This window comes from Acipenser ruthenus, chromosome 36 (genome assembly GCF_902713425.1).
Source record: "Acipenser ruthenus chromosome 36, fAciRut3.2 maternal haplotype, whole genome shotgun sequence".
NCBI classification, from domain to species: domain Eukaryota; kingdom Metazoa; phylum Chordata; class Actinopteri; order Acipenseriformes; family Acipenseridae; genus Acipenser; species Acipenser ruthenus.
In genome coordinates, this window is record NC_081224.1 from 644,592 (window position 1) to 670,439 (window position 25,848).

A 25,848-nucleotide genomic window follows, 5' to 3' on the forward strand; every position below is an offset into this window, starting at 1 on the left:
ATCGCAATAAAAGTGTTGATGATTACCAATAGCAAGCTGAATTTTCAATTGCGTTCTTAACAGCACTGAACACTTTTTTTTGGGGGGGGGGGGGGGCTGGCTCCCACAATGTTTGTTTTTTATTTGCCCCATTCAGGCATTTTGGGGGGGGGGGGGGGGTTTACCATCCGCGCTGTTTTCTGCCTTCTCACTCACTTCCTTCCTGTGTGAGTGGAGGTGGGCGGGAGGTATTGTGCAAACAGGAAGTGACATAGCGGTGCTGTCCCTGAGGTTTCTTTGTTCGGCACTTCTGTGTCACGGGTTCCTGTTTGTGTCATGGTGTTGCCGTGTTTCTTATGTATATTAGGGACGGAATTCACGCTCCGGTTACTGTAACTCCCAGAGCCATCCTCCTCTGCAATGTACCGTGATTTGACAAAACACCATGCTTCACTTCACTGTGGTGTGCAGCAGCAAAGATACAATCTGTATAGAGAGCTCTGTGTGGTACAGGCTGGGTAGAGAGCATTCTGTATATGTGTGCTCTGTGTGGTGCAGGCTGGTGTACGGGTGTGCTCTGTGTGGTGCAGGCTGGTGTACGGGGGTGCTCTGTGTGGTGCAGGCTGGTGTACGGGGGTGCTCTGTGTGGTGCAGGCTGGTGTACGGGGGTGCTCTGTGTGGTGCAGGCTGGTGTACGGGGGTGCTCTGTGTGGTGCAGGCTGGTGTACGGGGGTGCTCTGTGTGGTGCAGGCTGGTGTACGGGGGTGCTCTGTGTGGTGCAGGCTGGTGTACGGGGGTGCTCTGTGTGGTGCAGGCTGGTGTACGGGGGTGCTCTGTGTGGTGCAGGCTGGTGTACGGGGGTGCTCTGTGTGGTGCAGGCTGGTGTACGGGGGTGCTCTGTGTGGTGCAGGCTGGTGTACGGGGGTGCTCTGTGTGGTGCAGGCTGGTGTACGGGGGTGCTCTGTGTGGTGCAGGCTGGTGTACGGGGGTGCTCTGTGTGGTGCAGGCTGGTGTACGGGGGTGCTCTGTGTGGTGCAGGCTGGTGTACGGGGGTGCTCTGTGTGGTGCAGGCTGGTGTACGGGGGTGCTCTGTGTGGTGCAGGCTGGTGTACGGGGGTGCTCTGTGTGGTGCAGGCTGGTGTACGGGTGTGCTCTGTGTGGTGCAGGCTGGTGTACGGGTGTGCTCTGTGTGGTGCAGGCTGGTGTACGGGGTTGCTCTGTGTGGTGCAGGCTGGTGTACGGGGGTGCTCTGTGTGGTGCAGGCTGGTGTACGGGGGTGCTCTGTGTGGTGCAGGCTGGTGTACGGGGGTGCTCTGTGTGGTGCAGGCTGGTGTACGGGGGTGCTCTTTGTGGTGCAGGCTGGTGTACGGGTGCGCTATTTGGATGATAGAACAGTTTTTATATTATAGAGTTAAATAAGACTGTAACACAACATAGCTAATAAGCCATGTGATTCCAACTTCCCTAATGGAAATGCATCATCAGGGTTTGCTGGGTGGTTCTGTTACTACAGTTTATATAATATATTATTTTGTTTTAAACTTGCTTGGATAATCCTAAATGTCGGCACTAAACAGCCTTTCTAATTCCGTTCAAGTCATGCGACACCCCTCTGCCAACCCATCACATACTTCACATGACTTCATAGTCGGCTCTTTTAGGATGGATCTGTCTCTGTCTCTTATCTCCTGAAAGGATGCCTTGTCTTTCAGGTTCAGCTCATGTGGGGGGGAAATAAGTCTTCAGTCAGCGAATCCAGAAGTTTTCTCTTATCTAAGATGGTTTGCTTTCCCTATTGGAAGAATCTTCCTGTCCGCAAGGCTGTGGTTTGAGTGCTGTGGTAAGGATGTCAGGCGTTCTGAAGCGAGTTTGCTGCTCCTTGCAGTCAGGATGTTACCGGTGTCTGTAAGTCACTGAGCAACCCTCAAACTCTCAAAACCTAAACCAGCAGCAGCATCAGTCAGGCCTGCCTGTTTCTACCATGCTACACGAAGGAGGCCGGAAGCCACAAACGCTGCAGCGGATTATTTAAATAGTGAGTGTTTCGGTTTGTTTTATTCTTTGTTATAGATAGGTGTGAAGCAGCAACAGAACCCGTTCAGAATGATTTCAAACTACAGAAGATATATTTTTTTTTTCTACTCATACCGCTGCCTTCTGTGATGGCTTCTTTAAATTTTTTTTTTTTTCGAATTTTAAAAACACATTTTTTTTCTTTCAATCTAGTTTCAAAGGAGTTCTGTTGCTTCAATATTATGTACTTTTTTTTTGTTTGCTTGCGGACTGGAAACAAACTGATTTGAAACGGCTCGGCCAATGAGATTGTGGCATTGTTGTCGTTCAGTTTGATGGGGTGTGAGGGAAAAGCCCCCCACTCTCTCGTCTCCTCACAAAGACCAGCTCTTCAGCCTGTGCCGGACTAACCCCTGCTGCCCTGCGTCGTGTCACAGCAGAGCCCTGACACACTGAAGTCTCTCTCTTCCCAGCACAGTCACATGAAACTCACTGGAGTCACAGGGGTCTGTGTGGACGTGCGCGTAATTCCAGCAAGTTACTTGTCATCAGATTGCTGCTGTATTACAGCAAGGTATTACTTTTTAAAAAAAATGTAATCTTGATAAAGTAATCAGATTACTTTTTTCAATGCCACCTCATTTGCTTCCCTGACGACACCTAGGTTTTAAATAAGTTATCTGATTTATTGTTTTTTTTTAAACTGTGCATTGCCATTTCCTCGTCCTGTACTGTCCTGTATATACCGTGGATGAATACGTCACGGAACTTCTTCCTCGGGCTTAGGGCTCTAATATAGATCCCAAGTTTCAGCAGCTGCAATGCTGTGGTTTAGGGGGGGGGGAGTTTTCGAGACAATTTTGGACCACGATTCATCGGAGCTAAATTTTACAAGTTTATATTTCGAATCAATAAATAGGAAAAGAAGAGAACCACGAGCCTGGTTCATTTAAAATGATATAATTGTCCATAACGACAACCTTCAATGTTTTCACCTCACCCGAACACTGATCTCACACATATACGTTTGATTTTTTGCAGGTTGTGCAGCATATGGCGGGTCACTTGGCTGGTCTTATTCTGAATGTCTAGGCGTGGCGAGGCACAGTATTGACGTACTTCTGCAAAATGTAATTTTTTACCACAGTTGGCAAATCCATGCAAACATGCAGTACAGATTACAAAGACTGTTCATTTCGTCTTGTCCTTGGTGTACAAAGGCCATGGCTGTGCGGTTTGCCTGACCTTCTAAATGCGTTGCTTCTTGTATTGTGATAAGATTTCCCCCAGTCATTTAAAAACTGATTTGTTGCTCAAGGACTACACCGGGAAAGGGGGCGGGGTCATTTCTGAAGTCATCTTCCCGGGAGCCAATGAGAGACGAGGTGTGAGACAGAAGGGGGTGGAGTCTGGAATGTGGTGTGATGTAGTGACAGTAAACGAGTAAGGCGAAGCCCGAACCATAAACAATACAGCTTCCTATACAATCACCAGGATGTCACCACATTCCACACCAGCCTCTCTCTCCATTAATCACAAGAGTACTGGTTTGCAATACAGGATCCAGCAAACACACACACACATTATGAAGTATTTTTTAGAGAAGAAAGCCATTCTGAAAGTTGTTTTTATATATGTTTCTGAAGAAACCATCCTTTTTTTTTAACTATCTATCTATCTATACCTATCTAATGTGTTATATAAGGTATGGGAGAGGAAGATTGTATGTTTGTTTGGGTTGATTTGGTGATGCTGTGTTACTTGCGCGCTTCCTGTTTTTGTGTAAATAACAGCTGTTCAGATTCCTCCACACAGTGTAACTGCACAGTTTCCAGGTCTAGTCGTGTGCTCCTCACTGTGGTTCCTGTTCAGATTCCTCCACACAGTGTAACTGCACAGTTTCCAGGTCTAGTCGTGTGCTCCTCACTGTGGTTCCTGTTCAGATTCCTCCACACAGTGTAACTGCACAGTTTCCAGGTCTAGTCGTGTGCTCCTCACTGTGGTTCCTGTTCAGATTCCTCCACACAGTGTAACTGCACAGTTTCCAGGTCTAGTCGTGTGCTCCTCACTGTGGTTCCTGTTCAGATTCCTCCACACAGTGTAACTGCACAGTTTCCAGGTCTAGTCGTGTGCTCCTCACTGTGGTTCCTGTTCAGATTCCTCCACACAGTGTAACTGCACAGTTTCCAGGTCTAGTCGTGTGCTCCTCACTGTGGTTCCTGTTCAGATTCCTCCACACAGTGTAACTGCACAGTTTCCAGGTCTAGTCGTGCGCTCCTCACTGTGGTTCCTGTTCAGATTCCTCCACACAGTGTAACTGCACAGTTTCCAGGTCTAGTCGTGTGGTCCTCACTGTGGTTCCTGTTCAGATTCATCCACACAGTGTAACTGCACAGTTTCCAGGTCTAGTCGTGTGCTCCTCACTGTGGTTCCTGTTCAGATTCCTCCACACAGTGTAACTGCACAGTTTCCAGGTCTAGTCGTGTGCTCCTCACTGTGGTTCCTGTTCAGATTCCTCCACACAGTGTAACTGCACAGTTTCCAGGTCTAGTCGTGTGCTCCTCACTGTGGTTCCTGTTCAGATTCCTCCACACAGTGTAACTGCACAGTTTCCAGGTCTAGTCGTGTGCTCCTCACTGTGGTTCCTGTTCAGTTGTCCTCCTCGCACTGTTTCCTCTGCCCTTTTGGCCCCTCGTTCCATAAAGCAGGTAAAATAACAACTGTAGCTAAGAACTCTGATAGTAAAGCTCCGAATGGGAACGTCAGTCAGCGTGTGTATTTACAGTGCAGCTCTCAGCAATTCATTGATTTATTTCTGTTGTCGTCTGACCAAAACACGTTCAATGTACAAAAAAGCCAGGTTGGAACAATTAGATGATCTATTATCATTTTAAACAGATTATATAATTAGGTTTTCTGACCTTTCCCCAGTTATTCTTCTGATTTTACTGAAGCTTATTGGTAAATGGTTTTACTTTTTCCTGCAGTGCTCCAGGTGCTTGTAATATTACAATTGGAAATGGCTAATGTTCAAGAAATATATTGCTTTTGGGACATTTACAGAAGGCTTATTGTTAAAGGCACTTGGTTATTCTTGATTTACTGGTAAATGTCTGAAGGAAAGCGTTATCATGTTTACTGCTTTACCAGTACATCTTGATTTGCCAATATGGCGGTTCAGTCCTGACAGTAGGATTCCCCAGGCAAGCCCTGCAGCAGGAAAAGAGAGATTCAGAGAAAAATGATTGGGGCAAGAACCTCCACACCCAGTCACCATGATTGCAAACAGCATGCAGTAAGAGAAAGATCATCACGCTGCAATGCCATCTGAAACCGCTGGAAACGGCTTTACCCAATCCACACACTGCGATGCCATCTGAAACTGAGTTTAAGGGTTTCTTAGAAGTTCTTTAGCGATCGACACGTCAACAGGGAGAGGTGAAAGCGAGGCCGGTGTTGTGATACATTGCAGAGTGAATCTGTGTGCTGGTTTTACCTCTGGACTGCGTACAGCTAAACCTTCAGACTAGGCGATAGCACAGCCTTGGCCTGAGAAGATAGCCCAGTTTGTTTCCATGGAAACGTGACGCAGGAGTGTTCTGGTACACATGTTAGTTATCTGGTCCTAAAAACAGAGGGGATCGAAAGGGGGAGCAGTTCAGTCTCCGTGCCTCAAGCCTGCCCTGGACTGGAGGGAGCACCCTTTCTCTTAGGGGGGTGAGGGAGGGAGGGAGGGAGCAGTTCAGTCTCCATGCCTCAAGCCTGCCCTGGACTGGAGGGAGCACCCTTTCTCTTAGGGGGGTGAGGGAGGGGAGCAGCTCAGTCTCCATGCCTCAAGTCTGTCCTGGAGTGGAGGGAGCACCCTTTCTCTTAGAGGGTGAGGGAGGGAGGGAGCAGTTCAGTCTCCATGCCTCAAGCCTGCCCTGGACTGGAGGGAGCACTCTTTCTCTTAGAGGGTGAGGGAGGGAGGGAGCAGTTCAGTCTCCATGCCTCAAGCTTGCCCTGGACTGGAGGGAGCACCCTTTCTCTTAGAGGGTGAGGGAGGGAGGGAGCAGTTCAGTCTCCATGTCTCAAGCCTGCCCTTGAGGGAGCAGTTAATTGTTCACTAAAAGCCTTGCTGTGCAAGATGTGTTTCAAAGCCATTGTGTACTAATGGTAATGCTGTATGCCCTCTGCTAATGATTTTTGCCCTGATTCTAATGGAGTCCCAATGCTGCTGTTCAAAAGTGCATTTGAAAAACCTGCATTAAAAATAAATAACCCTGCATAAACACAAACACGCACACACATACACACGGCTTGTGAAGACATTAAGAGACTGGAGCTGTCTTTCTTTGTTTTTTTAAGTTCGTAGTTCACGCAGCCAGCTTCGAACACGTTCCAGTAAACGCTTGTCAGAGTCATTTAAACTTGGCTGTCCACGGGCGATGTGAATTACCTGCGATCGATCCCAGGCTGCCTGGTAACTGAATCAAAAAGTCCCCTTAAAATCCCTCTGTTAATTATACACTACATTCAAATTTTTTTCTTATGTTCTTGTAGATTAAATAAAGGGGCATTCAGAACAGAAAATAGGAGGCACTTTTTTTTACACAGAGAATCGTGAGGGTTTGGAACCAACTCCCCAGTAATGTTGTTGAAGCTGACACCCTGGGATTCTTCAAGAATCTGCTTGGTGAGATTCTGGGATCAATAAGCTACTAACAACCAAACGAGCAAGATGGGCTGAATGGGGCCTCCTCTCGTTTGTAAACTTTCTTATGTTCTTGGTGTGCTCCTATCAAGGGCTAGACCCCATACCACGTGACCAGAACACCCCCCACCAACCTTCGGTTTAGGGTGAGGTTATTGTTAAGTAATAAACTTCGTTTGAGTGCCGACATTGATCACCCTTATCGTGTGATCGGGCTGTGGCATATAATGATGACGTCATTACGAGCTATACCCTGGGGGGGGAGCCTTCGTGCTGCAGCGAAACCCCTCTCTCACCTCTGCACTTAACCCGCAGGCACAGCATCGATTAAACACCAGAGCCGCGCTTCGACTTTATTATGATATGTTTATTTAGCAGATGCCTTTATCCAAGGCGACTTACAGAGACTAGGGTGTGTGAACTATGCATCAGCTGCAGAGTCACTTACAACTACGTCTCACCCGAAAGACGGAGCACAAGGAGGTTAAGTGACTTGCTCAGGGTCACACAGTGAGTCAGTGGCTGAGGTGGGATTTGAACCGGGGACCTCCTGGTTACAAGCCCTTTTCTTTAACCACTGGACCACACAGCCTCCTTCGACTTCCGATATTCAGTAACAAAACACAAAAATAAATAAATAAATAAATAAGACACCAGCAGCTTCTGTTAATAATTTTTATTTCACTGTCTGTACTGGGTTTGTTCCCGTTGGAGTGACAAGCACCGTTGGTGCATTGCCTCCTAGGAGCTATGAATTAAAAGCAACAAATAAAATAAAATAACAAAACTAGGACTGTTGTGAAAATGGCAGTCAGCTGGGAGACTGTGTATTTATTTATTTAACTTAGTAGCACGCCTATAGCAAGCCGGGGCCGGGGTCTGGGTGGGGGTCTAATTTGTCATTTTAATTTTTTCCGGACACGAATGGGTTAACCTAGAATGGAATATGGTGCGCTGCTGGCCCCGCCCCTGGATTGTGACGCTACTGCATTTCAAAAAATCACCCCATTCCGAAAGCACCGCCCCTTTTACAACCCCTGATTGAAATAGATTAGAAAAAGCTCCCCGTTCACACAGAGTATAAAACATCACAGGGAGTGGAGGTCTCGCAAGAAATAATAATAATAATAATAATAATAATAATAAATATCAAGCCAGGCGCGGGGTTGTAATTTTCAACACCAGACGGGAAAAGCAGGAGTTTTATAAACATGATTTCGATGGCAGATCGTGTGCAGAATCGCCTCTTCTTGTTGGTATCCACGCTGGCTGCTTTGGTGATCCTGAATACGGCAAAGTCAGGTAATTTTTCACTCAACGGGCTTGAAATGTTCCTTCAGAACAAAAATGTGAAGATGAACCTAATGTAAAAGCGGCTCAGTGTAATAACATTACTAGTGCTAACACTGTATGCATTTTAATGAACTGTCCCTTTTCAAACACGTGAAATGTTATACTGAATATGTGCTTTATTATAATGTTCTTATTACTGCAAAACAATTTCTAAATAATAATAATAATAATAATAAATAGGTATCTTTTGCACTGTACTAGTTAGATGATATTGTTTTACCTTTTAAGACCCTGTGGTGTTTTTTTAAGTACTGTACGCTATTAAAAATGAACATTAGGGGAGGGATATTTTGTTGTTCGTCCAGTCTAACCGCAGTGGCGTATACTTTATGAACTCCATCTAATTACATTTTTTTTTTGGACGGTATTCACTTTTTTATTTAAAGTACTGGGTTTGTTTAAGGAAGGCATTTTCATATGCTGGAATGAATGGGGAGAGAGACCGGGGTTCTGATTGGCTGTTCCAGGAACATGAGATCCTGCAGCCAATCAGTGTGTCCGCATGTCGAGGTGGGGGCCGGCCTCGGAGCTACGTCAGAAGTGCGTGCATGGGGCGCGGTATGCTTTATATACCGATAATATATAAATTTAAATAAAATTGCAATATCGATATAAATACTTGTTTTATCAAGAGCGTTGCTGTTGTTTAGCAACCAGATTGCACCCGTGCATATCTCGGCATACCTCGGAGTTGACAAAGGAAACATAGGCGGAAAGGAATCATAAATATATATAAAATATCCGAGAATTAATACTTTATTTTGCAATCGGGCAGTCGCGTATGTTAATGCAGCGTGTGTTTTTTTTGGGTCACACAGTGTATAAATATCCACATGTCGTTTTGATTTGGTTGGTGGTGCAGTATCGTTTGCAGGTTTTTTATTTTTTTACACGGGGGGCGCGGTTAGATGTCAGAAGGTGCGGTCGCGTTTAGATATCTAGCATGGGATGTGGTGTTAACAGCACGATATGGCGGAGCAATATCTATCGTTTCATAAGATTTACAAAAAAAAAATAAAAAAAAAACTCCAACCCACGCCGCCCGCGTGCATTCCAACTGCTTAAAAAAATATAATAAAAAAATTAAAAAAAAACGAGAAAGAAAGTTAAAAAAATTCCAAAGACCGTTTATGGTTTCGGTATAGTTTTTATTTTTGTTTGTTTCTTTCCCAGTAAGGTTTTTGCACAGTTTAAGTTGGTCACAGGAAGCTTGTTGGTAAATACTGTATCTATCTCGTTTGTAACCATCGTGTACGTGTGCGTGTGCGTGTACGTGTACGTGTACGTGTACGTGGGGAGGCGCGTTTCAGAGAAGTCTCTGGTTTCAACTCGGATACTATTTTTGTAAACGATTACAAAAACTGACTGGCCTGTCCTTCCTGGAAAAAAATAATAATATCCATCGAGAAACTACAGCCTAAACCCGAGGGAACAGGGATGCACTTTTCCAGGAACAGCGGCTTAAAAAACTGGTCCCGGGAGACCTAGTTTGGGGTCGCTGTATCAAACCCCCCCAAGTCTACCCTGGTGTGCCGATTGAAAATAAGCCCCAAACCACAGAGCATCTCCGTTTTCCCTCAGCTTTAAAGGGCGACATCTCAAACGATATTCTTCTTTAAAAACAAAATACAGCAGCTCAATTTTTTTTTTTTTTCCCTGAGCTCTGTTCGTTGTCTGAATAAAGTCGGGTGAAGTCCCGTTTTTAGGTGAAGCCCACAAGGCAACAGTTTCCAAACCCAGCGATCGCTTTGTCATTCGGTGAGTTTGAAGGTTTCAAATCTAATTTATCGCCCCCGCGTTGGTTCAGAGAGAGAAAGAGGCAGGCGGGTGTGATCGTGGGGTTGTTGAAATTATTTTGTTTCGTTCTTCTTTTTTTTCCCCCCTTGTTATCAAAAAATAAAACACAAACTCGCGGGTCAAGGTTATTTTGTGAGTTGAATGCACGATCAGATAATCTCAGGCCAGTTCTGGGAGCAGTCAATAGAAATCATGATCTCTACTCGTGCTTCGGCTTCGAGTTTTGTCCTGGCGATCCCCTTCAATAGTTTATAAAACCTAAGCATGCAGCTGTGTAATCGTTTAATTAAACCACGCAGTGCTCTATTTAAGATACTTCAATGCACAGACCCAAAAAAACAAGCACAAGACACATTTATAAAATCTGCTGCTGTATTGTGAGCAAGTGCCCTGGAGAATTTCTTGTAAGGCTCTTAAATTCTGCAGTGCTGTGCCGCCTTCTGTTAGGGAACTGCACTCCCGACTGTTTTATAAATCAAGATTGAAACCCTATTTTTTTTTATATGTATTAGTTGCATTAGTTATGCAACACGGGTACAGTGATTTGCAGAATTGGTATCTGCAACAGTTGCAATTTTCAAAACATCACCCGGGTAACTGCGCCCTGTGCAGGTTTCTATTGCTGACTCTGTTGCTCAAACAAGGTCTTTGGCATGCACACGTGGCCACGCCCCTTTCCCCCTCCTATTGCGCGTATGCTAATGTTTGACATCCTTTAAAATGCGTCTGTTCAGCCAGCCAATCCCGGAGCAGTGGTGTGATTGTCAAACCACGCCCCTGCACTTCAGCCTTAAAGAGACAGTGTACAATTAATCTCTCGCAGCTGTTTCTGTGCAACTGGTTTCAAAATGCATGTTTATTTACTTATTTACTTAGTTTTATTTATTTTGGTTTCTTAAATGAAATGGTCTGTTGCCATAAAAACTGTCGAGCACATTAAGTTGTTGTTGTTGTTGTTGTTTTTGTTGTTGTGGTTTCAAACCAATTTGATAATTTGTATCTGCTTTGAAATAAATCATAGGGAGGCTAAAAAAAAGTGTGCTTTCTGAGCTAAAACATTTTTTTTAGCTTTTTAGAAAAAGTGTAGCAACACATTTGGTATTTTTTTTTTATTTTTAAATATTGGTTTACAAATGATCTGAACACAACCCACACAGTTAAGATATTACCAGTTCTGGAGTTTCCTTAGCAAGACTTTTACAAATTCCCCCTTTTTCAAAACCTTAACTAGTTCAAAAGAGCCATGCTGCGGCTCTCAGTGACTCCCAAGTCTTCTTCGACAGTTTGCATTGCAAATACTGTGCTGTACACAGAGTTACAAACCTGCCTGCTTCCTGAATGCGAAACCCAGCCCTGGTTTTATTACTGAGACCAGTCCCGTGTCACTGTGGTGTGATTTCTCACCGTCCCTCCCACTGGCACACACCTTGTCTGATGCGTTCTCCATGCCCCAGGTGTCTAGAGCAATGCTAATACTGGGAGGCAGTGACACTCACACAGGGTGTTTCGATTGGTCAGAGTGGTGTAGCAAAGTCATAAAGACGGTCCTGTGAAACACAGGGGGAGTCTGCCGTGGTGTGCGCAGGCTTGTCAAGCCTGGAAGTAGAACATAAGAACATAAGAAAGTTTACAACCGAGAGGAGGCCCCATTCAGCCCATCTTGCTCGTTTGGTTGTTAGTAGCTTATTGATCCCAGAATCTCAGCAAGCAGCTTCTTGAAGGATCCCAGGGTGTCAGCTTCAACAACAATACTGGGGAGTTGGTTCCAGACCCTCACAATTCTGTGTGTAAAAAAGTGCCTCCTATTTTCTGTTCTGAATGCCCCTTTATCTAATCTCCATTTGTGACCCCTGGTCCTTGTTTTTCAGGTCGAAAAAGTCCCCTGGGTCGACATTGTCTATACCTTTTAGGATTTTGAATGTTTGAATCAGATCGCAACGTAGTTTGATTGTCACCCAGCCTATTGAAAGGTTTGATTGTCACTCAGCCTATTGAAATACACATACCCACCCCCCTCCGCCCCCCCAGGAAAATAAATAAAGCACCAGCAAAATAATCCACCGGTAAATAACCGCCCGTAATGTAATCGCTGAGATTATTGAGAAGCAATTAGCTAACAGTGTAAGTGGAATCCGTGCATTTTCATATTATTATACATATCATATATGAACTTTATTATTATTATTATTATTATTATTGTTGTTGTTGAAAAGCAAGAAGCCTTTTTTTATTAGCTTTGTACCCTTTCTCCTAAAAACCCCCCAAAATGCTTCATCTAGCAACCCACAAGGAAAGCGTGGGTTTCTGTGTGGCTGGGTCCGTTTTAGGGAGGGCGTGTGTTCACGTTCAGTTCTGCAGTGTGCCCAGCTGGCCGGGTGTACCGATCCCAGAAGCCCTGTCCTCTGAGGAGCTAACCCTGCTGGTTTTTCCTCTCTCTGACAGGGTCGGCCTCCACCACCTGCGGCTCCAACTTCTTCCAGTGTGCGAACGGACGGTGCGTGACGTCCCGCTGGATCTGTGACGGGACCGACGACTGCGAGGATGGGAGTGACGAGCTGGAGGAAACGTGCAGTGAGTGTGCAATTCCATACGTCAGCGCCACGTTATTCAGCAGGTTTCATTCCACTTTATGAAGCACAATGAGTTCTGTAGGGTGATGCTAAACCTCAGGTCCCTTAATAAAATGCTAGGAACCCGCGTGGAATGCTGGCTTTATTTCATTTTTCTCCTTAACCCTTGTGACTTCGTACCCTCACCTAATCTTGAATTTAGTGCCCCGATCCTGTAGTGACCCGGTGAAGTGACTCTCCCCTCCCCCTGTCCCCTTCGCCCTCTATAGGAGCAAAGACCTGCAAGCCCGATGAGTTTAGCTGTGGGGGGCGTCTCAACCAGTGTGTGCCCTCCGGATGGCGCTGTGACTACAAGACGGACTGCGAGAACGGAGCGGACGAGGAGGATTGTGGTGAGTCGTCTTGCGGGGGTCTTGGGCGCACGGTACGATCTTTTAAGACTATATATATTTTTTTTTTATAGTAAACGTTGGTCTCAGGGCTGATGTGACCTCCTTGAAGGGTCACCTGAGGAAATGAGAGCTTTTTTTTCAACCGGTTTTCTTCAGTTTCAATCTAATTGCCCCCCCCTCCCTGTTTTATCAGCCTTCCTCGCCAGGTAGCACGATAACCAAAACGCTTGCCTACTTTGACTTTCTTTATAAAAATGAATCCTCACATCTAACGCTGCTTTAGAAAACTCTCAACAACACTAGCAATGATGAAAACTCCCACTGGAGGAGGGGTGCGCAGGTCCTCAGTCACGTAGACTCACGCGCTCCCTCCTGTTCTTTCAGCCCCGAAGGTCTGCGCTGACGATGAATTCCGTTGCCGTGACGGCAAGTGCATCTCGCTGCAGTTCGTGTGCGACGAGGACCGGGACTGCGAGGACGGCAGCGACGAGGACTCCTGCCCCGCGCCGACCTGCGGCTCCGACATGTTCCAGTGCAACAACTCGGTGTGCATCCCGCGGCTCTGGGCTTGTGACGGAGACTCGGACTGCGCCGACCACTCGGACGAGTCTCCGCAGAGCTGCCAAGGACAAGCCCCGCCCCCGGCGCCCTCCCCCTGCTCCAAGCTGGAGTTCCACTGCGGGAGCGGGGAGTGCGTTCACGTGAGCTGGAGATGCGACGGGGGGAACGACTGCCTGGATCGCTCGGACGAGGCCGATTGCCGTGAGTCTCCGTTTTTTATTTTTTCACGCAAGGCTAAAAGTCAAGAATTTTCACCAGCCTTTGGAATTTCCAGTTTAGAATTTTGTCAGCCCAAAATGTGTTCCGTGCCCCCCCTTTTTTATTTATTTATTTTTCCCCCCGGGATAACTGCTCACCTGTCTGCTTACTGTTTAGAATCTGTTTAGGGGCAGCAGTGTAGAGTCATGGTTAGGACTCTGGACTCTTGACCGGAAGGTCGTGGGTTCAATCCCAGGTGGGGGGACACTGCTGCTGTACCCTTGAGCAAGGTACTTTACCTAGATTGCTCCAGTAAAAACCCAACTGTATAAATGGGGAATTGTATGTAAAAATAATGTGATGTCTTGTAACAATTGTAAGTCGCCCTGGATAAGGGCGTCTGCTAAGAAATAAATAATAATAATAATCTGAGGCTGAACGGTAAACCTCAATAAAGCGCTGTTATTAAGTTTTTTTTTTTTTTTTTTGCAGCTACTACAACCTGTCGCCCGGATGAGTTTCAGTGCGATGACGGGACGTGCATCCACGGGAGCCGTCAGTGCGACAAGGAATACGATTGCAAGGACTCCAGCGACGAGCGCGGCTGTGTCAATGGTGAGCACGCTCCCTCCCACGCTCTCACCTGATTCCACACGCAGCAGGGCGCAAATCTATTACAGCACCTCGCTGCTTCCTTGCCTGTCATTTGCTGTGCAAATGAAATCAAACCACTGGAACTGAAAATCTAGGCAAATTAGTGATTAGTCTAATTTAATTGATGATTTTAATAGGCCACCCGTGCAATTAATTTAAAACAGAGAGAGAAACACAGAGCCACACACGGTGAAACGCAGGAGACTTTTTAGAAGTTGTTTAAGATGCCTGATTAAAGCACAATGCGGTCTGACATTTTCACACAGGAGCGCCTGTTGTTTCTATATCCCTGATTACTGAGCTGACAATGTAAAATCTCCCCCCCCCCCCAGAGGTTTTCATGCAGTTTGGTGTGTAAAGGATGCGAATGACAGCTCTTGAGGCGTTTCTGATAAACTTGCATGGGTTTGAATGGGTGAAAAACTGCACTCAGCGTCTTTAACGTCTCCTGTGTGTGTTTTATTATTTTTTTTTGAACAGTAACCAAGTGTGAGGGGCCGTCGAGGTTCAAGTGCCACAGTGGGGAGTGCATCCACATGGACAAAGTGTGCGACAAGCAGAGAGACTGCCGGGACTGGTCTGACGAGCCCATCAAAGAGTGCGGTGAGGATAAATACCTGCGTGAAGCCTTGGGAACCGTGGGAGGAGGAGGAGGAGGAGGGGGAGACACGGGTATCCCCAGTGGATTGATCTTTATAGACTGAGATATAAGGATTCGCAGCTGGAGAGAGAACCGGGGGCGAGGGTGCAGAATTCCTGGGTCCGCAGCCTTAAATAAACGAAAGCATTCGTTCAGCCATCCAGGGTGCAAGGTGCCCTAGGCAAGGAAAGGGTGGACACGTCATCGTAAAGCACCCAGCCCTTTATAAAACGGAAACATGTTTCTGTATCTATCGCCGTCCCTGCTCAATGAACAGAGAAGTGTATAAACACACACAGTCGCCAGCAGAGGTTCCTTTTACAAACCGCCAAGATTCCTCACCCCCAAAAAAAAAGCCACGGCCATATCGATAGTTGTATTGATTTTTCCCTTTTTCTCATCAGGCGCCAACGAGTGTCTGAAAAACAACGGCGGCTGCTCTCACGTCTGCAACGACCTCAAGATCGGCTTCGAGTGCCTGTGTCCCTCCGGCTTCCGTCTGCTTGACCAGAAACGATGCGAAGGTAAGCAAGGGGCGAGGCCGGGGCTAAACGTCTGAACGTTCCGGGGTTTTCGAGGTCCGGCGTTCAGTGACGCGCTTGCAACCCCGCTGCGTTCTGACGCCTGCGGTATTTCTCTCCTGATCAGATATCGATGAGTGCGAGAACCCGGACGCTTGCAGTCAGATCTGTGTCAACCTCCAGGGAGGGTACAAATGCGAATGCAGCGAGGGCTACCACATGGACCCCTTTACCAAGGCATGCAGAGCCATCGGTGAGTATTCAAGAAACTCCTGCCAGCCAACCCCCTTCCGAGCTGAAACCGCAGCACAGGGGCAGAACGACACACACTAACACGCGCGACCACTCTGTCAATGGACATATAAACTTGCTGCAGTCCTAACTTGTAATTCATGTTGTGTTTCAGTGGGATTACTTACTGTAAACGACACTGTATTTAAAATATGAAGCTTGCACTGTAACTCTGTACTGCCCTGTAACACCCGTGTAAGTCGCCTTGGATAAAGGCATCTGCCAAATCAATAAAAATAATAATAATAACAATCAATAAATAATCACACGATGCATGCAGTGGTCCCCGTGGGATTCTTGGATGCTGCATAATGAGATCACAATGATCATTTTGTTAAATTGCAAAATGAACAGGTGTTAGAGTGGATGTAGGCATACCAGCTGTAAAAACACGCTTGTTCTTCATTCGAGATCCGCTTGGTGATCTGCCGTTGAGATACGGTGTGCGTTTTGGTCTTGTATCCCGATACGGGACTCTGCTAACGAAAGCAGTGTTATCGTGAAAGCAAATATAATCGCTGCACAGTGAAGCGATGCACCTCTAAATACTATAACACCACCTTGAGTTTGAATTGGCCCGCTAGTGGAAAAAGAGTTTGCCTGCTTATACAAACAATTCCGATATCCGCTGCGAATGACTTCGGCCTCCCGGGCTGTGGAGCTGTCCTTAAACTGAGACGCCAGCTCCTGAAGTCTTTTGATTCGGAGAGACCGATTGGCCACGGAAGGCAGAGCCGGTGGCTTCTCTTGTAGGCTTACATTGTGTTTGATGGCCCTCCCCGCAGGCACCGTGGCTTACCTCTTCTTCACAAACCGCCACGAGGTGCGGAAGATGACCCTGGACCGCAGCGAGTACACGAGACTCATCCCTCAGCTGAAGAATGTGGTGGCGCTGGACATGGAGATCAACGCCAACAAGATCTACTGGTCAGACCTCTCCCAGAAAAAGATCTACAGGTACGTCTTGCTTGGCCGTCTCCGTACCCGGGTCTTCCAAGTTCAGATTTCTTGCCGGTTTTGGGAACGCTTGTAAAATCTTCTGTGTATTTTTAGAGGGGGTAAGAAATAGTAATGGAGGAGGCACGTCGTTTTTTTAATATGAATTGGAATAGAAGAACATTCGCATTCTGAAACGGCTCATGTCAGATGGATTAATTGATCTCTCTCTCTCTCTCCCCCTCTCCTCTCTCCCCCCCTTTCCCTCTCCTCCCCTCTCTCTCTCTCTCTCTCTCTCTCTCTCTCTCTCTCTCTCTCTCTTTCGTTGGATACGTAGCGCCCACATGGACAAGGCTCACAACTCCTCTCACCACGCCACGGTGATCGGCGAGTCGATCCAGGCTCCGGACGGCATCGCTGTCGACTGGATCCACGGCAACATCTACTGGACGGACTCCCAGATCAGCACCATCTCCGTGGCAACCACCGACGGCAGCCGCCGCAAAACGCTGTTCGTGGACGGGCTGACCCGGCCGCGGGCCATCGTGGTGGACCCACTGCACGGGTAGGTGGCATGTTCTTAAAAAAAAAAAAAAGAGAGGTTTAAGAGAAATCGTATTTTTAGGGGGGGGGTTTGTTACTGTTTTTTAGATGCCTAAATGATTTTAATTTTTTTTTAAAAGCTTCATGTACTGGACCGACTGGGGTACCCCTGCCAAGATCGAGAAGGGCGGGCTGAACGGCGTTGATCGAGTCACTTTGGTCTCCGAAGGAATCGAGTGGCCCAACGGCATCACGTTAGGTACGAGAGCACGTCTCAGCTGAAAGAAGTTTACAGAGTTAATCGACAGAGCAACATTACCTGAGCATCGCTCTGTCTCTACAGCTCTGGACAAAAGTTTAGCATCACCCTCTATATAGAGTGAACTCATTTCACTTCATGAAGTCGAAACCTGCTGAATAACATGCATATTGCATTACAAAGGGCTTTGTAGTTTTCAATATACTTAAAATCTAACATGAAATACTACTGTAGACCTTTTACGATATCATTTTGTAGTTTCTTTTGAGTACATGGTGTTAAATAAAAGATCTAAATTGTGTTCCTATAGTTTAAAACAAAAAGATGTCCTAAAATGATGCAATCCTTTTAACCACAGCTGGAGTTATTTTTTCAGAGCGATTAATATTCCGGTTCTGTCGATCGCTTTTTGTTCTCCGCAGAGTGGCGCCCACGCGGCGTTACGGGCGACCGCAGCCCGGGTCCTGTGCATTGCACAGCCCCTCTCACACTCTGTGCCTCTCTCTCTCTCTCTCTCGATCTCCAGACATGCTAAACCAGAGGCTTTACTGGGTTGACTCGAAGCTCCACACCCTGTCCAGCATCGATGTGCAGGGAGGCAACAGAAGAACGGTCATCATGAGCGAGAACAAGCTGGCCCATCCCTTCTCCCTCACCGTCTTTGAGGTGAGCCACCGCGGGCACGCCCTTCAACACCCTCGTTCATTCCCCTTTAGAAAGGACGGAGGCTTTTTTTTTTTGCAAACAGATTTTTACTGAACGCACGTACAGATAACTGCTGTTGCTACAGCCATTTGTTTACAGCGCAAGGCTCAAGAGGGCGGAGTCAGAGACTGAATCGTTAGCTGTTGCGATTTGATTACGAGGAAAGTTTTAAAAAGAGTCCCGAAAAAAGAGTTTGGGTGCCATTCAGTGTTGAACCCATGCTGTAGTTTTACTGTAGTTATTATTATTATTATTATTATTATTTATTTCTTAGCCGACGCCCTTATCCAGGGCGACTTACAATTGTTAAAAGATATCACATTATTTTTAGATACAATTACATTATTTTTTTACATACAATTAGCCATTTATACAGTTGGGTTTTTACTGGAGCAATCTAGGTAAAGTACCTTGCTCAAGGGTACAGCAGCAGTGTCCCCCCACCTGGGATTGAACCCACAACCCTCCGGTCAAGAGTCCAGAGCCCTAACCACTACTCCACACTGCTGCCCTGTTGGCCTGCTGTGTAAATGTGTCACCCGCGGCTAAGATGAAGTGTGAGATTGTGCCGCTAACGCACAACCGTTTTTGTCCTCCTCGAACAGGAGAAGGTTTTCTGGACGGACATTGAAAACGAAGCCATCTTCAGCGCCAACCGCCTGACGGGAGGTGACATCGTCGCGGTGGCAGAGAATGTGGCGTCTCCCGAAGACATCGTCCTCTACCACAATCTGAAACAACCCACCGGTATGCAGTCAGCACATGCTGCAGCTTTAGAGCAAACTGGGGGAAGAGGTTGAGGCAGTCTCCAATGCCTCAAGCCTGCCCTGGACTGGAGGGAGCACCCTTTCTCTTAGGGAGGGAGGGAGGGAGCAGTTCAGTCTCCGTGCCTCAAGCCTGCCCTGGATTGGAAGGAGCACCCTTTCTCTTAGGGGAGGTGAGGGAGGGAGGGAGCAGTTCAGTCTCCATGCCTCAAGCCTGCCCTGGACTGGAGGGAGCACCCTTTCTCTTAGGTGGGTGAGGGTGCAGTTCAGTCTCCGTGCCTCAAGCCTGCCCTGGATTGGAAGGAGCACCCTTTCTCTTAGGGGAGGTGAGGGAGGGAGGGAGGGAGCAGTTCAGTCTCCAATGCCTCAAGCCTGCCCTGGACTGGAGGGAGCACCCTTTCTCTTAGGGAGGGAGGGACGGAGGGAGGGAGCAGTTCAGTCTCCATGCCTCAAGCCTGCCCTGGACTGGAGGGAGCACCCTTTCTCTTAGAAGGACGAAGGAGCAGTTCAGTCTCTAACCTCCTGTCTCTCCTCTTATTTTCCCCTGTAGGTGTGAACTGGTGCGCGAAGAGTAACCTCCTGAACGGAGGCTGCGAGTACCTGTGCCTTCCCGCCCCCCAGATCACCAGGCACTCTGCCAAGTACACCTGTGCCTGCCCGGATCACATGAGGCTGGCTGCGGACATGAGCAAGTGTGTGCCAGGTGAGCGAGCGCCTTTAACTGGAATAGCTCAAGAAAACAGGGAGCAGGTTTGTTCCGTCTTTATTGAAGAGTGGTTCTGGGTTCTGGTGCTCCAGGATTTATTTATTTTTTTGTTGACTGCCTTCACCTGGTTTTGCCTGTCTTGGAGAATCCTAACTGCCCGGCAGCGAGCAGCCGTATTCGCTCCATTCAAGACGGCGTTACCCTTTTTCATCTGCTTTTATATAGAGAGAGAGGGGAAGGAAAGCGAAAGGGGCGGTCTTGTCAGGACACAGGCAGGTTAAACACGGACAGAGAAATAAACCCAATATCCCAGACAGAACCGACAAGCTAAAGATGAAATGACATAACTTGATACAACACGTGGGGGTGGGGCGGGATGTAAGCCAGGACTGGGATGTTTCTCTTATTAACGACCTGCTTTGTTTCCCTCTTTGGTACAGAAGGGGAGGACTCTGTGACCCCCACGAAGGCTCCCACGCAGCCCACAACCTCCACCGCCGCCACCTCCACCTCCACCACCTCCACCGCCTCCCCAAAGAGCAGCACTGAAGCTGGGGCTAGCAGGATCTCTCCGCCCAGCGACCGCGCACTGATCACCCTCTCCCATCAAGGTGAGTGAGTTTCCCTTCCTCGGAAGCAAAGATCACCTGGTCCTTTTTTAAAGAGGTCCCGTTCACAGTGTTTTTTTTTTTTTTCTCGTTTATGATTTTATCATGTTTTAATTTCTCTCTATTTTTTCTTTTCTTCCAAACAGCTCAGAATGGTGTGAATGCCGAAGCCAACACAGAAAGCCATTCCTCTCCAACTGCACTTTACATTGTATTACCAATAGGTACGTATTGTTGAACTCCTATCTATCTATCTATCTATCTAGCTATCTATCTATCTATCTATCTATCTATCTATCTATCTAGCTATCTATCTGTCTATCTGTGCCTCAAGCCTGCCCTGGACTGGAGGGAGCACCCTTTCTCTTAGGGGGGTGAGGGAGGGGGGGAGCAGTTCAGTCTCCATGCCTCAAGCCTATCTATCTATCTATCTATCTATCTATCTATCTATCTATCTATCTATCTCTTTTTAATATTTTTAGATACAATAATCAAACACGTCCGACTTCTACTCATTTGTAAATGTGGTTTATTTGGGGTTTGGCTCGTGAAACAGACAGAATCATTTTTACAACCAGGATCTTTGAGAGTATGTCTTTGTGCTCCAGTGCGGTTGGTTGTAGATTTTGAATCTTTAATAACCGTGTGTATAATCTCGCTTCATCCCGTGCTGCTGTCTAACCCCGATCTCTGTGTTTTCTTTCTCAGTGATCCTCTGTCTGGTTGGGTTTGGTGCAGTCTTGCTGTGGAAGAACTGGAAATTGAAAAACACAAACAGCATCAACTTCGATAATCCCGTCTACCAGAAAACAACCGAGGACGAGATCCATATCTGCAGAACCCAGGAGGGATACTCGTACCCCTCGGTAAGCAGCTTCTGCATGCGCGCCCGAGCTCCGAGCGCGGAGCCGGGAAGACACGGGGCAAGCAGGAGCTGATTCTGCAACTCTATGAGCAGGAAACAGCACCCTGATCTCAACAAATGCACGCCTGCTTCACAGTGTGCAGCCCGATAGAATGAACGCGAGTGAACCTGCGGAAATAATGTTAACCTACTGAATGACGTATTTGTGGTTTCCCCAGATGTGACATTTCAAAATTATAATTATTTATTTATTTCTTAGCAGACGCCCTTATCCAGGGCGACTTACAATTGTTACAAGATATCACATTATTTTTACAGGCAATTGCATTATTTTTTACACATTATCTAACATGAAATACTACTGTACTGCGATTATGGCTTCCAGGTAGACTTTTGCGATATCGTTCTGTAGTTTCTTTGATGTTAAATAAGATATGTTCATATAGTTTTAAAATATATATATAAGATGTCTCAATCCTAAAATTCTAGGTGATGCAAAACCTTTGGCCAGAGCTGTCTAGGTAACAAGCTCAGGTGTGTCTTATTAAACTCCCAGTGAAACCAGAATGGAGTCTTTCCATCCCTGGTAACTGATATTTCATACACGTGGCTGATCGCAATTTAGTCATCGTTTAAAACTTTGAAATCACTTTTGTTAACAGGTTTTTGACTGACTTTTCAACGTGTTTGTTTTACAGAGACAGATGGTCAGTCTGGAAGATGAGGAAGCGTGATCACAGACCACGAGAACGAAAAACAAATCTGGCGTGGTGGTGATGGTGGTGGAGGGGGGGGTTGAATATAATGCTGCTTTAGGGTCGATTCCTGAGACTGCTCACCTCCTGTGTCCTTAGAAGACCAAAAAAAAAAAAACTTGTGAGTGCGGACTTCACCAAGCTACAGACTTGAACTGCGGAGTTTGGTTATAGCCAAAAATCCTTTTATTTTGTATTTTTATTTTCATCTTGCATATGAAGGAGGCATGTCTGGAAACACTCTGGATGAAAAGGACACCTGGGGCGTCCGGTCACGATTATTATTATTACTATTTTTCTGGGGAGAAAGTTGTCAAGAAACAGCGAGAGAATCTGTCTCATAAACATGAGCAGTCCCTTAGACAGCAGGCGCTGCGCTCTGAAGACTTTGTTTTGTGCCTGTTGTGATCTCTTGCACACTGCGTCTGTTTATTTTGAGATCCACTCAAGTTTACTGTTTGTTAATAACATCAGGATGTATGTTTTTATTTAGATTTGTACGTATGACTGCATTGCACTTTTTTTTTTTGTTCAATCAGCAGCCAGCGAGAGCCGTGCCGCGTTTCACATTGCAAGAGGTTTTCCTTTCGTTTATTTTATTCAGTCGCGTGTGTGAGTTCTAGAAGGATCGTGCGTGTTTGTATCTGTTTAAAAAAAAAATCACTAAAGCCTTAAAAACAGAACCACTAAGGGTTAACGTTACTACAGCAATTGCCTATCTGTGTAAAGCAGGCTTGGTCGTGTTTCAATGCAATATCAGCTCAGGTCAGTAACACCTTCCAGTTGCCTTATTTTTTGATGTTTTAAAACAGACTCGGGAATGGCAACAATACTGAAGTTTGGCCAATTTAAAAAAACAAACCACTGTTGTATTCTGGCCAATCTGTTTGTTTTTAAAAGACACTAAAATGAAGGCGAGTGGTGAATATGGAGACGCTTGTGGTGGTGGTTGCATGTCTCCCACAAAAACATTTTGTTTAGAAAAGGAAAAACTGATTTTTTTTTTTTTTTTTTTTTTCTGAGATTTTATAAACTGTATATATGTTGTAAATATTCCTGTACAGAATTTTTTTTTTTTTTTGCACAGTTTATTCGTTTGTACATTTGTGTTGGAACTGGCCATCGTGGCTCTATAATATATTATTTATTGCATAAACCACTAGTGACCATATATGCTTCATTTTAAAAATGATCCATGACTGTTAAACACTGTGCCACATTTGGAAATACCAAAAGAATCTGAAATTCAAGCCTCTGAAATGTCTGGTCCTAGCGACAGGTGGTTTGTTTTCTTTTTAATTTCACATCTTATTCTAAAAGCATTGAAACCCCACTGTGCAGTGTTTCAATTCTTGCACTGTTTGAAATGTCAGTGCCTTCAAAAAGGGGTTTATTTTCGGTGAAACTATGTTTGTACCTTTTGCCTTTCCATCAAAGGTATGTTTTGCACACTATCTCGCTTCAGGTACAACAAACATTTTTTTTTTTAAAATATATCCACGATTTCGTCCAAGTGTGTTTAACTATTGCAGATCATCTAGGGTGTGAAATGAAGCTCACTGATGCAGTTTGAAGTTGATAAATCACACGGTACCATCTGTAGCATCCGTCCGTACAGATTAGCACAAGAACCAACGCGTTTACAGCAACGAGGATATCAGCTGTGAGGTCTCTTCTGACTTTCTTAAAAAAACAAAAAAACCGACATGTGTGTATAACGTATTTATTTATCAAATTGTACAGAGATGCATTGTAAAAAAGATGAAAATGATACTTGTCCCTTGTGTATATTATAAACAAATTACATTTAAAAAAAAAAAAAAAAAAAAAAAATCTCGTTCTTCTTGTTTTTGTGACTGTATGTCTGGTGATGGGGTTGTTCAGTCGGTTTGTACAGAAGGTGGACAGTGAAGGATTGTGGTTGTCTCTAAAAAAATAAAATTAAAATAAAAAATACCAGGACTGTGCACCACAGCTCTGGCCAAAAATTTTGCCTCACCCTATAGAATGAACTCCTGTTGCTTCACGAAGTCGAGTGAAACCTGCTGAATAATGTTACAGTTAACATATTGAATTACACACCACCGCGTTGTAGTTTTCCATGACTACACATTGAAAAAATGTTTCGAAATCTGACATGAAATACTACTGTACTACTATTATGGCTTCCAGGTAGATTTCATTTTGTAGTTTCTTTGACATGATGTTAAATAAAAGATCTAAATTCTATTCATATAGTTGATTTTTTAAAATGGTTTCAGCAAATATCTTCCTACACGTTTTTATGTAGCTTCAATCTGAGCTTTTCAAGTTTTTAAGTGTCACTTGGACCTCAGTTGGCTGTATTTTAATATCAAATGAAAGGCTGTGTGTATCTGGGAAAAACACTCCAGTGTGGAGTAGCGGTCAGGGCTCTGGACTCTTGACCGGAGGGTCGTGGGTTCAATCCCAGGTGGGGGACACTGCTGCTGTACCCTTGAGCAAGGTACTTTACCTAGATTGCTCCAGTAAAAACCCAACTGTATAAATGGGTAATTGTATGTAAAAATAATGTGCTATCTTGTAACAATTGTAAGTCGCCCTGGATAAGGGCGTCTGCTAAGAAATAAATAACAATAATAATGTATACATTCCCTAAAAAGCAGGTTCGCCCACAGATTAAAAACAAACGTTGCTCGTGCATCTGTAATCGCTGCACAGAACGAGAGCTTTGCCATCTTGCCGTCCTTTTAATGTGGCAACAGACCACACCAAACATGCTTATTAGGTTTTATAAACGGTCTGAAAGCTGTGTTTCCACCAGGCTGTCAGAATTCAGAAATATATAAACGCTTCTATATTTGAACGGTGTTGCGGTAGCTTCAGGTTTTGCACTGCGCCACTGATTGGGAGTTCAGAGCAAGGTTGAAAAAAAGCACACGGGACTGCAAAGAGGCCAGGTGTGCAAAACTGACACACACTGATATGTTCTCAGACTGTGCTGTTTGCTTTGGCTGAAAAACAAGAACCAATGTATCTATATTGGCAAGACGCCCCACAGAAATGATTAACATCGCTGCGTACCGGTCAGAGACAGGAAGGCACAGGGGTCATCCCGGACCATGAACAGCACAAGGAATATAAAGTATTACTAATATAAAAAGAAGGGATACCGCGTCGTCATCAGTGCCTTGAGTCGTAGGAAACGTAAATCAGACGTTACCGTGGTGTCCTAATTTATTTATATACAGAACTGTCTTTCTCTGCAGATGTGGTCAAAGGTTTTGCATCAAGTTTTAGGAATGAGATATCATTTAGAACATAATTTAGATATTTTATTTAACACCATGTAATCAAAGAAACTACACAATGATATCGCAAAAGTCTACCGGAAGCCATGATAGCAGTACAGTAGTATTTCATGTTTTTAATTGTCAGTTTTTCATTAAGTAGATGGGAAAACTACAAAGCGGTGTGTAATTCATTATGTTAAAGTTACATTATTCAGCAGGTTTCATTCGACTTTATGATGCAAAATGAGTTCTAGGGCGATGCTAAACTTTTGGCCAGAGCTGTACAAACATGCCCAGGGACACAAATAAAGCTAAAAAAAAAGAGCTCTGAAGTGCTTGCAAAGGGGAAATCAATCGTTTTAATCTTAGAAAGTTGCTCTTTGAACCTAGAAGTTATTTTCAAGGCAAAGAAGCTTGAGATGTAAGAACTGGCTTTGCAGCGTTTCGAAAGAGTTCTTGGAATGATTAAATCACTCTTATCAGCAGATCTCAGATGACAGGCTGGCTTCTAAAGAATAAGAAAGTGAAAAAAAGCCAATGTGATGAAAACAGCATTCCCCCCGTGCTTTTCTCATGTGACCATACTGCTCTGTGCTTTACAATGCTTCCCTATGCTTTACCAGACCTCTCTGTGCTTTACAATGCTTCCCTATGCTTTACCAGACCTCTCTGTGCTTTACAATGCTTCCATATGCTTTACCACACCTCTCTGTGCTTTACAATGCTTCCCTATGCTTTACCACACCTGGTAAAGTCCCCTGGGTCGACATTGT

At 45.4% G+C, this 25,848-nt stretch overlaps 2 protein-coding genes across 2 annotated transcripts; one reads left to right on the top strand and one right to left on the bottom strand.

The window, feature by feature from the left end:
- Window positions 1-429: 429 nt before the first annotated feature.
- LOC131706569 (uncharacterized) lies at window positions 430-5,147 on the bottom strand. Its single transcript, XM_059007911.1, has 2 exons — window positions 5,140-5,147; window positions 430-1,354 (listed from the first exon to the last, which is right to left on the bottom strand). The coding sequence occupies exons 1-2, from the start codon at window positions 5,145-5,147 to the stop codon at window positions 430-432; spliced, it is 933 nt and encodes a 310-aa protein (XP_058863894.1).
- Window positions 5,148-7,745: 2,598 nt separating this feature from the next.
- LOC117966839 (low-density lipoprotein receptor-like) lies at window positions 7,746-24,032 on the top strand. The gene is made up of 18 exons (XM_059007932.1): window positions 7,746-7,987; window positions 12,278-12,406; window positions 12,675-12,797; window positions 13,182-13,559; window positions 14,049-14,171; window positions 14,691-14,813; window positions 15,255-15,374; window positions 15,499-15,624; window positions 16,448-16,619; window positions 16,936-17,163; window positions 17,282-17,400; window positions 17,927-18,066; window positions 18,711-18,852; window positions 19,420-19,572; window positions 20,016-20,186; window positions 20,330-20,407; window positions 20,892-21,049; window positions 21,747-24,032. The coding sequence occupies exons 1-18, from the start codon at window positions 7,897-7,899 to the stop codon at window positions 21,780-21,782; spliced, it is 2,610 nt and encodes an 869-aa protein (XP_058863915.1). The 5' UTR covers window positions 7,746-7,896; the 3' UTR covers window positions 21,783-24,032.
- The last annotated feature ends 1,816 nt before the right edge of the window (window positions 24,033-25,848 follow it).

Coding starts and splice junctions, on each gene's coding strand:
- LOC117966839 (XM_059007932.1), top strand. CDS start 7,897: ATGATTTCGATGGCAGATCGTGTGCAGAATCGCCTCTTCTTGTTGGTA. Junction 7,988..12,277: donor CCTGAATACGGCAAAGTCAG/GTAATTTTTCAC, acceptor TCTCTCTGACAG/GGTCGGCCTCCACCACCTGC. Junction 20,408..20,891: donor TTACATTGTATTACCAATAG/GTACGTATTGTT, acceptor TTTCTTTCTCAG/TGATCCTCTGTCTGGTTGGG.